The sequence below is a fragment of the Azolla caroliniana genome, unplaced genomic scaffold (genome assembly GCF_043228905.1).
Source record: "Azolla caroliniana isolate FFs.n. ecotype wild unplaced genomic scaffold, voAzoCaro1.0.p SCAF_5, whole genome shotgun sequence".
In the NCBI taxonomy this organism is placed as follows: Eukaryota; Viridiplantae; Streptophyta; class Polypodiopsida; order Salviniales; family Salviniaceae; genus Azolla; species Azolla caroliniana.
Genome location: NW_028230440.1, coordinates 4471642 through 4488866, shown reverse-complemented (window position 1 = coordinate 4488866; position 17225 = coordinate 4471642). Strand labels below are relative to the sequence as shown.

General features: G+C 37.0%; 1 protein-coding gene and 1 pseudogene across 2 annotated transcripts; one reads left to right on the top strand and one right to left on the bottom strand.

Moving 5' to 3' along the window:
- Positions 1 to 4992: 4992 nt before the first annotated feature.
- Positions 4993 to 16925, bottom strand: LOC147863777 (SEC14 cytosolic factor family protein / phosphoglyceride transfer family protein). Of its 2 annotated transcripts, XM_087319911.1 has the most exons (4): positions 16759 to 16925; positions 12623 to 12887; positions 5526 to 5759; positions 4993 to 5438 (listed from the first exon to the last, which is right to left on the bottom strand). In XM_087319911.1, exons 1-3 carry the CDS (start codon positions 16883 to 16885, stop codon positions 5540 to 5542), a joined length of 612 nt encoding a protein of 203 aa, XP_087176037.1. In that variant the 5' UTR covers positions 16886 to 16925; the 3' UTR covers positions 4993 to 5438; positions 5526 to 5539. The 2 variants fall into 2 exon arrangements, with proteins under 2 accessions (XP_087176037.1, XP_087176036.1); XM_087319910.1 differs by having other exon boundaries at positions 4993 to 5759.
- LOC147863778 (secreted RxLR effector protein 161 pseudogene) lies at positions 10633 to 11463 on the top strand (annotated as a pseudogene).
- Positions 16926 to 17225: the final 300 nt, after the last annotated feature.

Below are 17225 nucleotides of genomic sequence, written 5' to 3'. Positions count from 1 at the left end.
TAGGCGGCACGTGCATTGTTTTGACTAGTTACACACTTTAGAATAGCATTGATATTATCAATCAATCTTACTCATTGGAGTAAGACAATAAAAAAGTCTTCGTAACATTAAAGTAATTGGATTGTGATTGTGTGGTTGTCTTATATAACTATGGAATATGTTGATCAAATAACTCAAAATTTCATTCATGTTTATAACAACACTTCACCAATTATAAGTGTTGTGCTTGGTATAAATTAAGAATAAGGTTGATGCATGTTCTTCATTAACAAGTTGACATTGCAAAAAGCCTTATGCAATGGGACTATTAAGGTCTTCAAAATGTTAGATTTGTGGACACTTGTGTAACAATGAAGGGGGTGAGAGGTCATTGTTGTCATCGTGGCAACAAGCATGGTGGCGACGATGTTGGAAAAAACATGTGGCATGGTGTGCATAATTGAGCTCAGTCTCATGGATGGGTTGCTAGGTGGTATAACGCCTTGAAAGAAATATGTGGTTTAACGCTAAAACATACGAAAATTACTTTGAAAGCACAAAATCTACTTTGGTAAATTGTCAATCATATACATTGGGTGGGTGCAAGGTCATTATTGTCATCGTTGGAACAAGTATATGATGTTGAGAATAAAGAGGTATAATGTTTAAAAAAAGATGTGGCATGGTGTGCATAATTGAGCCAAGTCTATGGATTGATTGCTAAGCGGTGTAACGACTCAAAAGAAATATGTGTTTTAACCATTAATACAAATATAGATTACTCTAAAAGCACAAAATCTACTTCGTTAAATTGCCAATCATATAAAGGAGGTGAAATACTCAGTAATTTTTGCATGAATTCTTTTAAAGTGGATATTTGAGAATGCCTTGGTATAGAATGAGTAGTTATTTGGCAATGTTGACTTAAACGAATTGTTTTTAACCATGCCCTTGTCGAAATTGATTTGTGCGAGCCACTTAGTAGTTGTGCGTGAAAGGTAACAATATTGGATTTAGACCTTGGATCATGCAAAGAAATTTTGTCAAGAGAGCATGGAGCAAATGGTTAGCATGAGCTCGCTGCTCGATAATAGGTGATAATACGCTAGATCAAATTTGTGGGGAGTCCTAAAATGACATAACAAATGTACAAGGCAATGTTTTCACATTGTACCTTGCCACATATAGTCTTATTTATGAACAACAAACCTCGAAAGGCAATGTTTACATTCGTGACAATGAACTTGTGATTGAGATTCTAGATACATACAATGCATGGTGAGAGTCAAGACGGCATATGATACATTTTCAACTGAGTCGGTCCCAACAAATTTCTTAGTGTACATGACACCTCTCCCTATTCCTTGACAAGTATTGTTTATTGTCAAGGAATATGTATCATGGCTACACAAGACTACAACATTAAATGTGATATGTGTGCCACATATTGTGATTATTTATGTGTGGGTTTGCATATCTATTATAAATTCAATATATTGATTGCATATGTCTTATGCAGAGATTATTGTTATTCTTTTCCTATGTGTACATTGGCCTTAGAATAGACTTTGTACATCGTGCAAACGTAGACATGATGCCAGAAATGATTGGATTTGAGATTCACATGGATTTGGCTACACAATATCTCAAAGGGATAATAAGAGGGTAAAGCATGCATCTTCCTCATATTTTAATTTGTCTTTTCTTATGTCCAAGGAAAGAAGTGTAGATTTTTATAGTATATAGTTGAGCAATGTGTTATTGGTTCTATTGATGCATTGTGGAAATATGGATTATGGAAAGGAGACCAATATCTAGATTATCTTGGGATCCTTGAAAACTATATTGGAAGGTGTGGGTTCAAGATCAGATAAAATGTGCCTTTTATCAATATTCTGTGAAGAATGATAAGAAAATATTAGGTACTACATCATGGAAAGAGTCATTTACGAATGCCATTTGGAGACGAAATGGACTTTCTCCACAACATCTCAAACAATTTTGGAAATGGTTGTGGGATATAAAAATGGGCAGAAAAATTGTTTGTTTCCGTTCGTTGTTGGTTCATAAAGCTATACCAATTAATGGGTGACGAAAAGGGAATGTAGACAAGATGTGCCCTTTCTGTATGGATCTAGTGGAGATTGCTAAGCATTGTTTGTGGAGTTCTGGTTTTGTTATAGACATATGGAAACGAATCATAACATTATTAATACCAGTATATCCTCTAGCAATGTATACATGGGGAGTGGTATTATGGGCGGTAGTACAAGATAAACCTATGGTATATGAACAAGAGGAGGTTGCAGATGCTATTGTGATGAGACATGGTTTGATGGAAAAAAAAGTGATACCTTTGAATCTACAAATAGAGACAGATAAACCTCAACCATGGCAATTGGTAAGTAGTATTTCAATTTGGTATATTTGGAAGGCTTGATGTTTGAAGGTATTTCAAAATGTGATTGAAAGACCTACCCAAATCATTTACGGGATTTGGACAGAGATTGTGCATAATATCAGAGGTTTGTTGGATAGTATAAAGGGTAATACGCAACAAGCGGAGCTTAAACGATTGGAGTTTCATGCCATCTGGGACATAGGTATATTTTATAGACGATTGCCTAATAAGGTGGAGTGGTTTTACTCGGCACCAAAGTATTTATTTAAGTTGACGGGTAGAATTTTAAAAAAAAGGGATATGTGGTTTATCTTGTATGTATAGCCTTACAATGTTTTCTAGGTTTATCTTGTATGTATAGCCTTACAACATTTTCTAATACTAATTTAGTATCTTTTTTTTGGAAAAAAGAAAAAGAAATCACAAGATTTGAGATCAAATATCCAACTTTACTTAGGCTTCCTCATTATGTTAGATTAAGGCATTAGATTTGTGGTGACGATATTAATTCGTATGAGCAAAGTGCAAATCTGTTGAAGCAATTACAAACTTAATGCAATGGCCATTATCTATAAGGATATACTTTAAAGAACCAAGACATGTCTAGACATGTTGGCTACACATGGCCAAAGATGAAAGTGCAAGGGTTAATAAAGTGGAGAATGTAGTATAAACTCTAGGACAACAAAAACATTTAGTTTGAAGTGGGTTAAGTTTGTAAGTGTACATAACGTAGTTATAAAATGACTACCTAATGGAACACGGTGGTTAATCCATGCACGGACACGAAATCATGAATAACCACATTTCTGACATTATAATTTATGATTTATAAATTCTCCACTTGAGGCCATGGGAATATGAATACATAATTTTGCCACTTGATGCATGTGAGATTCTCTTAAATTCGTCTCATGATGTATGAAACAAACTAAAATTATATGAAAGTCAAGACGAAAAAAACATCAAAGTTTGCATTTAGCTTGGTCCAAGCAACCTTATCTCACAATTGCAAACATCCAAATACTTTGTTGTTATTGTTTGTTGCATATAATGGCCCAATCAATTATACTTGATATTCTTTGTGCTATGTTGAAATAGTAGTGTTTCATAAATACATAGTTCTATCCACAGGTTATGCATGTGTTGTGTTGACACTTCAACTAGCATATAAGTTGTAGCTAAACGTATTGCTCTACATATATAAGTGCATATATTAGTGCTTCATTGTTAACGGTATCAACTTTAATAGATATGACTAGGATGAGACTACGCTATAACAAGACAAATTTGTGTAAATGGTATCAAATTAAACGTAGCATGGATGTTATAAAGACGTAGCTATAACAAGATAAAATGATGTTAATGCTACCCACTTGTGTGAAGCACAAACAATATAAGACTTACTAGATAAAATTATTGGCATAAACTTTAATGAAGCATGGACATTGTAACGACAATAATAGCAGCTTTAATGAATTGTGGAGATTTTAAAGGTATGGGTATAATGTTCAAAAGCCATTAAGGTTGAAGTGCACATGCATTGGAGTCATGACATCCACTATTGTCTTTGCATCCAACTTGATAAAATGCCACATTTCTTGGGATTAAGTTTTTGTTAGTGTACATGTCAAAACTCTAAGTCTATTCAGGAATTTATATTTGAAATAAAAAAGTATGATGTGAGCTATTTTCTCTTTACGTGTATGACTTATAAGCTATAATATATCATTTCATCAAATCTTTGCAACCAATAAATAAAATGGCATATTTGTGTGGAAACCTTTTGGTAGTGTACTAGACAAGAATCGAGTATAATCGGGAATTAACATTTGAAATAAAAATATGTGATTTTAAACCTTCTCTCTTTCTATTTATACAATTCATAATAAATCATTATCATCATCAAGCTCAAAGAGTTTATGGGCATCCATCTAATTTTCATACACAATTGCAACTATAGGTTCCCTATTTACACAATAACTCAATGAAATGCATGATTGTTAACCATTTTGCAAGCACAAATATGATAATTGAGAAAGATAGATTACATTGACGTTCCCTCTTTTAGTGTCTTTTGTAGAATGTAAATGACTTGGGTTAACGATGTAAATATGGTTAAGCTAAGTGTATCCTTTGGTGTGACTAGGCATTCTTCACTTGATATACTGCATTTAGAGGTATATGCAATGGATCATGATCATTAGGAAAAACTTGACTTAAAATTAATTGTTTCCATCATTTAAATTGCATGTTGTCCAATCACAGTTCTTTGAAATGGTGGTATTTTACATTATGTTTTAAGCAATTTTTATCCAATGGTATAATGTGTTCTTTACTTTACAACCTTGTGAAACTGAGTTTTTAATTTGACAATGATATTCACATTAACTAAAAGGGCAATGAACTTTGCCACAACAACAATTGCCAACATTACTACCATCCATGGCTATTTACAATTATGGCTAAGACATTTCAATATCACATCATGCATGTAGGCAAAGAATAGCTGATGAATGGCTGCTTCCAAGAGCTGAAAGGTAGGGGTGTGTGTGTTATCTTTTCAGTTTGATATTGTTAAAATGATCGATCAATCAGGGTTGAGCTTATGGATGATAATATATACAATGCTAACTGCTTTTTTTATAATGTACATTTAAGATTTCAGATTATAAGAAAGCTGAGCTAATAGTCACAGAAATGTTAGTATATTTCTGGTAAAAGAATCATCATGAAATATAAGTTTCCCAGTAGGAAACAAGTAACTTTCAAGTGCAAATTAACTCTACTTAATAATATGCAGTTAATCAAGCAATCCCATTGGGCGTTCCATCTGAAATACCAAACTCAACAGGTTCTCATCTGGATACGATATTAAGTACAGCATGCTCTTAATTCAAGAAATCGGTCCAAAACCCTAGAATTGATTGAGAGAAAAGAGGGGCCTGATGACATCACCGACACATCAATCCATTTGTTGACACTACATTCATACTTTGTAAAGTTCAGCACTGCCCAAGACCATCACCGCATGATCTTCTCTGGTGCTAGCTAGTTTCTAAGGATGAACCAGACATTGTTTCTTCAGTATGACGTTATCATTCACAATGCCAGGTTTCCTTCCAAATTGGGCAATCCTTATTACCTACACATCCCTTGTCAAGGAACCCAATTCGCTGATTCGCGAGCAACACGGACACCAGAAGATGAATTATTGTACACATGGATTGGATCCGAATCTATCCAATAATCCATCAAAGGCCTATGTTCAAGTTCTTTATCATGGTCAAAGACAAAATCCGGAACCTCCACTTCACCTTTCTTTATGTGGTCCCACAAAAACTCGATTCGGTCGATGTAGTTTAGCTTGTAATAAAACCTATGGTTGAGGCAATATTGCGTATTTTGCAAATCAAGCATTACATTCACTAATTAAACTTAATTGAGAAGTCATTTTAAGGAGAAAATGTGTCCACAAATAAGCCTATCCCTCAAAATGATTACCCCCCAAACACTTCATTATTGTAAATTATGCTTTGGAAGCTCACATATACATAAGTTTTAAATATGATGTTAATTTTCAACAAAGCATATACATCGATTATTTTGATAATAAAATATGAATTTTTAAATACATACGCATATTTTAGTAACATATATACCCTTATTTGTGAATTGAACATTTTATTGGCTAGTTAAAACCCGAAGCTAGATTGAAAGATGAATACAGATTTAGGTCATTCTCATAATTGGATATAATCTTATACATTAGACATCCACTCCATTTTTTTGGTCTGCCATATGTATTAAATTTATTTAGGCATGTCACTGCACGCCTGAAATAGAGCAACCCGAAAGTGGGGAAGTTTTTCCCCCTGTCTATATATACTCTCGTAACCCGAAAGTGGGGAAGTTTTTTGTGATTCAAAACAAGAACCCAACAGTGGTATCAGAGCAACTAAGTGACGTTTGAGCAGCAAAACAAGTGAACAACAAGGTGACGGCCTCCATCCGCATTCTGTGTACACAATCTGTGGTGGCGTTTTTCTGCTGTTGCAAAACAAATTTCTGCATGTTTTCTTTGCAGTTACTACACAGAAATCAGATTTGCTTCCTTTTCTCTTCATTGGTTCATCTTCTAAGTCAAAGAGGTACGTTATTCCTTTTTATTCATTCAGCAGTCCATTTTCTGCATCAAAGTGCATTCAGTCAATGGCCATGGTTGAGAGAAATGATGTATTTCGGAAGCTTGCTGTCAACGATAAATTGGATGGAACAAATTACCCTCTTTGGGCTTATATGATGCACCACGTATTAGTAGCAAAAGGGTTGTGGAATGTGGTTCAAGGGGTTGAAAAACGTCCTGTTGTTGTGAACACAAACGCTAATGGTACTGATTATGTTGAGGATGTTGATCATCCTACTCATGCTCATGATGCAATTTCTATTGTACCAAATGCAGAGCAACTTCATTGGGATGGCAGAGATGCTCAGGCACATGCTTTGATAGCTTTGTCTGTGAAACGTGCCATTATTTCCCATATTCGCTCTTGCAAGACAGCAAAGGATGCTTGGGATACTCTTACCACTTTGTACCAGGCAAGAAATTAGGCTCATGTTGCTTATCTCCGAAAACGGTTGGAGAGTGAGCACATGAACGAAGGTGACGTTTTCTCACAAAAATCAAAGATTTAAAGGAACAATTGATTTATGTTGATGAAATGATACCAGATAGTTCACTTGTGCAGACCTCAAAATGGTCTTCCTAATTCATATCAGAGTTTTGCTTCTACTCTTTGTTTAATGATGAAAGGTAATCCCAATGCCTTATAATTTGAGGAGTTAGTTTCTGTTTTGTTACATGAAGATCAGTCTACGCAAAACAGGTCTGTTATGCGTGTTGAAAATCAAGCTTTCCTAGCTAGTTAGAAGGGCAATGGTAAATGGAACTCATCTACTAGCAAGCAGAGATTTGCTAATACTTCACAAGTGAATGAAAAAAACAAGAGAAGAAACAAAAACTGTTTTGCAAATACTGTAAAGGAACTTATCATATTATAAAGAACTGTCCAAAATTGGTTGCAAAAGAGGCAGGACTCACTGTTGCAGAAGTCTCTACACCGAAAACAGAGTCTGCAAATCTTGTGCAGAATGAAGAATGGGCATTTACTATTGTTTGCAGTTTTGACCCATCTTCATTTGAACAATGTAGAATCAAATGTTTGGTACTTTGATAGTGGGGCAACCAAACATATTACCTCGCAGCACAATTTCTTCACTTCATTGGAGCCCACCCCTATAGGGAATACTGTCACATGCGCCAACAACTCATCTTATCCAGTTATGGGAGTTGGTAAGATCATTTTGACTACTACTGATGGTAGTTCTTTCACCTTGTCAGATGCTTTATTTGTGCCAAGGATCAAGAAAAAATTTGTTGTCAGTTTCAGCATTAGCCAAGATTGGGTTGGTTGTTAAATTTGTTGATGACAGGTGTACAATTCATGATCTGTTCAATGGCGATGTTATTATTGCTTTTGGCGTTTTATGTCATGGGTTGTATAAGCTCGTAGATTATGAAAGATCTATAAATGATTCAGCATGTGCAATACAAGATTCTCAGGCTATTTCAGATGCAAAGATTTGGCATACACGCTTTGGTCATCTGAATTTTGCAAGTTTGCTTCACTTGCAAAAATCTGAAATGATGTCCTCCTTGCCCAAACTTGAGGCACCTCGTAATCATGTTTGTGAAGGCTGTATTTTGGGCAAAATGCAGCGTTCATCTTTTCCAAAAGTTGGTTCAGTTAGAGCTACGCAAAAATTGCAACTTGTTCATAGTAATGTTTGTGGTCTTATGCAGACACATTCTCTTGGGAACTATCTTTACTTCGTGACTTTCATTGATGATTTTTCTAGGCATGCTTGGGTATATCCATTGAAGGCAAAGTCCGAAGTGTTTTTGTGCTTCAAACAGTTTCTAGCTTTGGCTGAAAATCTGTCAGCATGTAAAATGGGCACCCTCCGTTCTGATCAAGGTGGGAAGTATATGTCTTCTGAGTTTAATGCATTTCAGGCTGAATGTGGGATAAAACATCAGTGTACAGTGCCGTATACACCTCAACAGAATAAAGTTGCTAAAAGAAAGAACAGGCCACTCATGGAAATGGCGAGGTGTATGGTCAAAAGTCAGGCTTTACCGCATAGTTTCTGGCTTGAGGCTGTCATGTGTGGTGCATGTGTACTTAACAGGTGTCCCACTAAAGCAATGCACTCTATCACTCCATATGAGGCTTGGCATGGCCAAAAGCCATTTGTTGCTAATCTGCATGTTTTTGGTTGTTTGGCATATGCATTAGTGCCTAAACAACAACGCAAAAAAAATTGGATGATAAAGCAGCGAAATGTATCTTTGTAGGATACAATTCTGAAAGTAAAGGCTATCGTCTGTATCATCCACAATCTAAACGCATTCTGGTTAGTCGTGATGTTGTTTTTGTGGAGGATGCAATTCAGCCACTTCTTTCATGTACTAAGGAGACATCAGTTAGCTCCAAAGATGTGTAAGACACTTTGTTGCCTCTTTTTACAAGTGGACAGTTAAGTGTTGGCCCACTTGAGGCACCTTCTCAGCCTTTGGAAGCTACTCATAATGATGTAGATCATTCTATTTCTGATGCAGACTTACATGATGCACTTATTAATGAGAGGGCTGATATAGAGGAGGCAAAGACTGTGCCTAAATGGCTGTTGCAGACTTTGCAAAACAGCAAATTGGATTTTCCTTTGTCATACCGTACTCGCTCAGGTTATCATAGTGTTTCTTTTGCATCAGATTGTTTTTTTCTAAACAAGATATCCTTCCATTAGTTTTAAAACGCATATCATCTACAAAATACAGTCCACTTATTTTACCAAAATGAGAGATGATTAGGAGATATACAACCTCCACTATGTGACTTTCAGCATACATGCTTGACATCAGTGCATATCCTACTATTGTATCAGGATCCAATTTCAAAAAGCTTCATTCGAGCACAATTTCCCCCTATCTATATTGCCAAAGCATCTACATGCTATCAATAAGGTCAACCAACTACACATATTTGTTGCTCAAAGGTTTCAAAGCTGAAAAACCTTTATTATTCTGCACATACCCATAAATCATTGCGTTGTAAGACACCACATCTCGATTATGTTGCTTAGAAAAGACAGTGAATGTTTCTTCCAAGTTTCCACATCCAGAAATCATTGCGGTGTAAGACACCGCATCTCAATTATGTTGCTTAGAAAAGGTTGTGAATGCTTCTTCCAGGTCAAAAATAAGTGACCATATTTGGCAAGATGCTCTCACGCTTTTGCATCAGATTGTTATGTTATGGCTGCCTCTAGTCTTTGTGATGAGAATGAGCCTGTTTCTTTTGATGAAGCACAAAATTCAGAAAATTCGATGGCTGCTATGCAATCAGAATATGATGCTATTATGAAGACTGGTACATGGTCTTTATGTGACTTGCCTCCTGAAGACTGGTACATGGTCTTTATGTGACTTGCCTCCTGGCAAGAAGGCTATTGGCACTAAGTGGGTATACAAGCTAAAGCGCAAACCTGATGGAACAGTTGACAGGTAGAAGGCTAGGCTTGTTGCAAAAGGTTATGCCCAAGAAAAAGGCCTTGATTTTGATGAGACCTTTGCTCCCACCTGCCGTATGACTACTGTTCGTAGCATATGCGCAATTGCAGCTCATCGTGGTTGGAATGTACATCAGTTGGACATTAAAACAACATTTCTAAATGGTGATCTTCATGAGGAAGTGTATGCATCTCAGCCCCGTGGTTTTGTGCAAAAAGGGCATGAACACAAAGTGTGTAGGTTGAGAAAGGCATTATATGGCTTGAAGCAAGCACCACGTTCTTGGTATGAAAAGATACAAGCCTATTTGATTGCATTTGGGTTTGAGAATAGTCCAACTGAAAGCACCTTATATGTTAAGCGTGCTGATGATGTATTTCTGATCATGGTTGTGTATGCCGATGATATGTTGCTCACTAGTCCCAATGAGAAGCATATTGCTGACTTTAAGGCTGATTTGCATGCCTCTTTTGAGATGTCAGATTTGGGGCATTTGCATCATTATTTGGGCATTCAATTTATGCAAGTTGATGGTGGAATAGCTTTGTGTAAATCGAAATACATTGACACATTATTGCAGCGTTTTGGCCTTGAAAACTGTAAACCTATTGCCACTCCCATGGAGACAGGTTTACATTTGAGCCTTCATGATGCTGGAGATGCATTTGATGTTATTCTCTATCAGCAGGCAGTTGGATGCTTGATTTACTTATGCATAACCTGACCTGATATTCAGTTTTCTGTCTCTCAGATGAGCAGGTTAATGCATTGCCCAGGAGTTACGCATTGGCAGGCAGTTAAGCGCATCTTTCGCTACTTGAGTGGTACCTGGTCACTTGGATTGTTTTATCCCAAGGGAGGATCACTACCGCCAGACCTGCATGCTTTTTCCGACTCTGATTGGGCTGGTTTTTATGGCACTCGTGTGTCCACAAGTGGTTTTTGTTTCATGCTTGGTAACTCATGCATATCTTGGTTGAGCAAGAAGCAACCTATTGTGGCCACTTCTAGTTGTGAGGCTGAGTATAGGGCAGCTTTCACAGCTACCGTTAAGTGTGTGTGGCCCAGGCGCCTTTTAGCTGATTTGGGTGTTGGTCAGTCTTCTGCAACCTCCATCTTCACTGACAGTCAAAGCGCAATGGCAGTTGCGAGGAACCCTGTGTTCCATGCTTGCACTAAGCACATTGAGGTGCATTATCACTATGTCAGGGAAAGGTTCTTTGCTAGAGAGATCACTTTGGCTTATGTGCCCATGCAAGAGAACATTGCAGACCTCTTCACAAAGGCTCTGCCTAGGGAGAAGTTTGAAGTTTTCCGCAAAGCTTTAGACCTACTTGCATTTGTGGATTGATCTCTATCCACGTAGCTTGCACTTGCTTAGCCATGAGTGCCAGCTCCTTGTTCACCACATCACTCCCAAGGGGGATTTGTTGACATATTTCGGTAGTGATGTGTGTGAACACACTTACGACAGTGCTGTGTGAACACACTTAGGATAGTGATGTGTGTGAACACACTTAGGATAGTGATGTGTGAACACATTTAGGACAGTGATGTGTGTGAACACACTTAGGACAACAAGGGCATTTTTTCCCTCTTTAGGGGGTTATTTCCCCCGTCTATAAATACTCTCATAACCCTAAAGTGGGAAAGTGTTTGTGATTCAAACAAGAACCCAACAATTAGGTTGCTACCAAATGAAAAAACTCTTTTTCAATAGACTAGTTAAACGTGGTTACCCCCCTTCCTTCATACTAAAAAGCTATAGGAAAATACCCTTTAATCTTAGAAAAACAGTCCTATATCAACCCAAAACTACTAACTCCCTTAACCCTACAATCTTTAAACTTAGATACACCAAAAATACCCCAAACTTAGGCATTCATAGTTTTCTAAAAAAACTCTATACTGACTTAGTGCTAGATCCCGAGCTTGCTAGCATCTCACGCCCCCTCATATGTTTGACAAAATCTAAGTCCATACATGCCCTCATGGTTAAGACTAAGTTTTCAAAAAATCCACCCAAATCCCCCACTTCATATTATATCGCCATCCTAAAACCCTTTTTCATCACATTAAGAACTCCCCCCTCACTCTTATACCCATCATTACACTCATCCCTCCCTCTCTCTCTCTCTCTCATCACCACCTCCTATTATATCACATTTACTACACAAATCAAATCCTCCCCACTCCCTTTTTTCTCACTCTCTCTTCCTCTTCTTCGTCCCCACCCCTTTATTAACTACATTCTCTTGTTGTAATGGTCTTTGCACTGAAGAGCTCCACTAGTTTTTGCAAGACCACCACCCTCTTTTAACAAGAACATTTCTCTCTCTCTCTCTCTCTCTCTCTCTCTCTCTCTCTCTCTCTCTCTCTCTCTCTCTCTCTCTCTCAACCAATCCTACTCGTTTGAAATGTATCTTGATTCTTCATAATCCTTTCTGTTGCCTTCTAGCATCTCATTGAGTTCAATGTCTCTAGCTTTTTTCAGCATTCCATTTTTTGATTCTTTAAATTGACAGCTCTTTTGAAAACATGAATAGAAACTACCATTTTCTCTCCTTATATATAGAGTATGATGTAGTTATCTAGGAGAAGAATGTTACCCTTCACTCAAAACAAACCGACCAAGTGTCCCCAAGATTGTCCTTGATAGAAGCCCCGGATGAACAAAGTAAACAACCTGTAGCCTTTGCTTGAATTCTTGTGGTAATATTTCATAAAGCCACCTTAATGTGAACACTCCAGGACAATTATCCTTTCTATTTACTAGAGTATGGAAATACACAATGCAAAATTGCCCCTCTGAGAACTCCCTGGATATCTTTTGAATGATGAAATCCTTCAAGCGAAAACAATCAACAACTGGAGCTGCACAAATCACGACATGTGGCATAAGAAATTGGGCATAAGTAGTTGCCTAATAAATTGTAGTGTAGAATTTAATTGCTATACAACCTCCAGAATAAATTATTATCATATACCCAAACAAAATAAAACTTCGTATACATATTCATGGGTGTGCATGTGTGCATTGATACTCCTTTGGCTATTTGTTGCTGGTAATGCGTACATTAATGTCTCTTCAGCCACTACCTATATTTTGTGTTTCGGAAAATATCAAAATTCACCCTCGTATTAGAGGCACCATACCATTAGTGCATTTCTTGAACTATCACTCTATGCCCCTGGTCTGAAGGAGGTGCATTTTCCTCGTATATTTCCAATGCACATTTACACACTCTAGTTGTAAAGAAGTAGACGATAGAATGACAGTTTTCTGAAATATCTAAAGACAGAAATATAGAACTAAAACCAGTTATGGGTTTTTCACACATAGGAGAGATTGAAGAAAGCGAAAACTGTGAACAAACGCCCACCTCTTAAAAAAATGTAGAAGATAGGAGTCCACACCTCTGTGTGTGTGTGTGTGTGTGCGTGTTCTATTAAAGATACATAGAATATGCTCTTAGAAGAGGAGCTTTAAATGATGATGGGACAGCTAAGTCATGGTGTCATAAACACATATTTAATGCTGAGTGGGAATCTTGTCCAAGGATCCCATTCAGTGTACAAAAAATTCTTTTAGAAGTTGTAGTACAGTTCTGAGAGCGAGATTGTACAACTCTATATCTTAAAACATTGTCTCGTCTTTGAGAACAACCAAAATCAATGTAGCTAAGTAAAAAGTAAATAGAAATAGAATAAGAGGTGACTAAACAATCTCGTCATCTATACATGTAAGGTTCTCAAGTCAGATATATTTTGATTTTTTTGTCTTTGAAAGATCTCCAGAATAGGTCAATCCAAAATGGAGAGGTACCAGAAGCAAGGGAAGAATATGTGATGGTAGAGATAATGACCTTTATCTGTTGACATAGTTGTTACAAAACGCGTATTCTACATTTTAGAATACTTTGAAGTATTCTACGTTTTAGAACTGCCATTTTCAAATTTTCATGTATTCTACATATTTAACAATTATTTAACATTTCAAAAAAGTTTTAAAATTTTAAAATTTTTTCTTTATGAAAAAAAAGAAGGATAGTGCATTTATGCTTGATGTCATGTGACTCGAAGCATTCTTGCATTTCAGCATATCAACATTGATTATCATTGTGTTCAACAAGTTGTTTTGATGACTTAAGTGCCAACAATGAGTACCTTTGTGCAGAGCTTTCAAAGCTGCTTGATATCGGACACTAATCAGAATAATGCCTCAGTGAATATTGGGGCTGCTTCCATCTCCGCCAGAATTATATCATGAGACATTCACACTTTGTTCCTTATCATGTGGGCAATCATCAAGACAAATGATTCCTCGAAATCTTTGCAGTTATTTCCTGTCTAAAGACTTCGTCCCTAGGTTTCTACTATGGTGCAAAGATGTGGCAATAGTATCAAATAGCCACAATTCATACAGTGCAATAGTATCACCGTCCCTTTTCTGACACACATTCATACAGTGCATAGATTCGCCGTTACATGTCTATAGGAACTCCAAGGGCTTCTGGCTGCTGCATGAGCCAAGTACATGGTATAGTGTCAAAGGCTTTTTGGAAATCTACAACACAGGAATAAATCCTCTTACTATGGGTTCTCCCCTCTTTGGTAAGGGCTCAGAGGGTCTGTTTGATCCAATGTTGTGAACCCCTTCTGCAAGCCTGCCTATCCAGCTGATCAGTGGCCATTGCTCTCTGCCCATATAATCAATTCTGACTCTAGGATTTAGCATATAGTTCAGCGAAGTAATCACCAATAATGATTGATCTATTATTTCTCAGCATCATGGGGTCTCCAGTCTTGAAGATTGGCACAACGTTATGTTCTGTCCAGCTAGTAGGGAAGCCTGATTTTTCTTTGTTAAGGGTAAATTATTGAAAGAATGCACCAGATTTTTACAAGAGGTATACATTGGTATTTCTAGGGCTACTAAGAGTTAGACAACATTACCCATAATACAATATTGATAATTTATTGTTTCTTTTGAAAATTCTGGACTCTATACAGTGTGTAACAAAACCATCTTCACATCAGAAGCGAATCGATCAAATTAAAGCTGCTCCTTGAAGATGGAGAGGAGAACCATGTATTCATCATTCACCACCCAGCCATTGATTAGCTTACTAATGCCCTTCCAAGATCTTGTATATGGAGGAGCAGCACCTCATGGGAAAATCCAGTTGCCTTGCACAATTAAGCATGATTAGAACATAATTAATCAATTAACTATGGAAGGATAAAGAGCATAACTCTCATCTCTCATCTCCCAAGTTCCAACCACACTTGTATTACACCAACCTAAGCATGGTTGTCCACAATAGAGAAGGCCACCCCAAATCGGTGGATGTATCATATTCCTCTTATTGCTGGCATTCCATGAACTTTGTTTCTTTCACTCTCAGAGTAGGCATTAGTCTTTCTTGACTTTATCAGTTTTGAATAGGAGGATATTGTGTGGCCTGTACACGATGCCATGAGGCATAGCACAGTCTAGTAGTGTAATGTTACGAAACTTTGATTATGGCCTGGAAAAGAATGTTAATGAGCAGAAGTGGGAGCTCGATTTGGTTACGTAGCATAATTTTAAAGAGAGTCAGGATTGTTCTCTCTTTTTAAAGTGTGTCTAATCATGATGTGTAAGAAATCTGCACAACTGCCAACCCAAGCAACAACTCCTTTTAGTCATGATGAGTATTATTTTCAAGCTATATAATCCATTGACTAACGGGTATATCTGCCTTAATTTGACCTTATAAACTTGGGTATACATTATCACAAGAGCCTTCTGACTGAGGACATAATTATCTTATAGAAATATAAAAAATTCTAATAAAACCCTACAAATTTGTCATTTTTCCCACAATGTCCGCAAGGAACCATATCTAACTTCTCACTCTTACTAAAATCCTACAAATTTGTTTTTTCTTCTCACAACGTCCACAAGGAGCCCTATCTAACGTCACGCTCTTGCTATTGATCATAAAAAAATTCTACTAAAATCTGACAAATTTGTCCTTTTTTCTCACAATGTCCACAAGGAGCCATATCTAACTTCACACTCTTGCTGTTGATCATCCACTATTCATGAACTCATTTTTGGTCAAGCTACTTAGGATCCAATTCCAATTTCCAGGTTCTCGATATATTTAGAAGATATCGACTATATTCACAAATGTCAAGGTAACTAGGATTCAATCCGAATTTCAAGTTTTCTTAAGGCAATCTCTCTATAAAATGGACCATGCTGGAAATGCTGGAGTGACTTTGGAAACGTATCCAGCAATCAAGTTTTCTTCACAAAAATGGTTATATGCTAATAACCATCATATTCACAGTGGTTAAGCTGGTCCGAATCCTTATCCAAGATTCAAGTTTTCTTTTACGACAATCTTTTGCAACTTTAAGACACATGGTCTAAGTATAGTATGCATCTGTGAAATCTTTGCTGATCTACACTGCGATGATCTTTACACTATTTGAGTGTCCAGTATACATCTATGATCTCTTCTACACTTAATTCAAAGGCAATCACGAAAACCATGAAAGATGAGGAAGTAACAAAATTACTTGAAGCAAGCCAATCATCTCAAGAAAATAAAAAAGCAAACAATGTAAGAGACCAAAGAAGAACTTAAAACGTAAATAATAAAATGAAAAAGATTTGCTTCAAAAAGAAAGCTTAAAAAGAAGAAAATCGTGAAAGCTCCAAAAGGACAGAAAAGAGAAGAAGAAAGAAGACCTGGGAGGTATTTTCCGACGATTCTGATGATTCTTCTCCCTCTCTTATCCGTGGCGTGAGGATGAGATGTGAGGAATCGGAGCTCTTCAAGGTCTTGAAAACATCTGGTTTCCTCTCCTGCTCTCATATCTGATCTCTACTAACGAAAGAGGGCACAGAGAAGGAGGAGGGGGCGAATGGGGCCTGGCCTTTCTCCTGGTGTTCGATCACAAAGCATGATTGCCATTGGCCACAGACACCATGTGGAAGCAACAGCAAAAGGAGGAGAAGGAGAGATCCATGGTTTAATGGTTTGCCGGTTCGAATATAATAACACGGTTTGGTTTTCATTCGGTTTGGTTCTAAACCTCAAGTTTATCAGTTTATAGGTTTGAGTGGTTCGATTATGGTTTAATGGTTTACCGTTTCCAATATAATTAAACAGTTCAGTTTTTATTCAGTTTGGTTCTAAAACTCAAGTTTATCAA

What these genes read in the sequence shown, in the direction of transcription:
- LOC147863777 (XM_087319910.1), bottom strand. Translation starts at nt 16,885, where the DNA reads ATGAGAGCAGGAGAGGAAACCAGATGTTTTCAAGACCTTGAAGAGCTC. An exon ending in CGTCGGAAAATACCTCCCAG is followed by an intron (nt 12,888 to 16,758) that starts GTCTTCTTTCTT and finishes TGATTTGTGCAG; the next exon opens with CTCCAGTTGTTGATTGTTTT. An exon ending in CGGTTTGTTTTGAGTGAAGG is followed by an intron (nt 5,760 to 12,622) that starts GTAACATTCTTC and finishes CCTCAACCATAG; the next exon opens with GTTTTATTACAAGCTAAACT.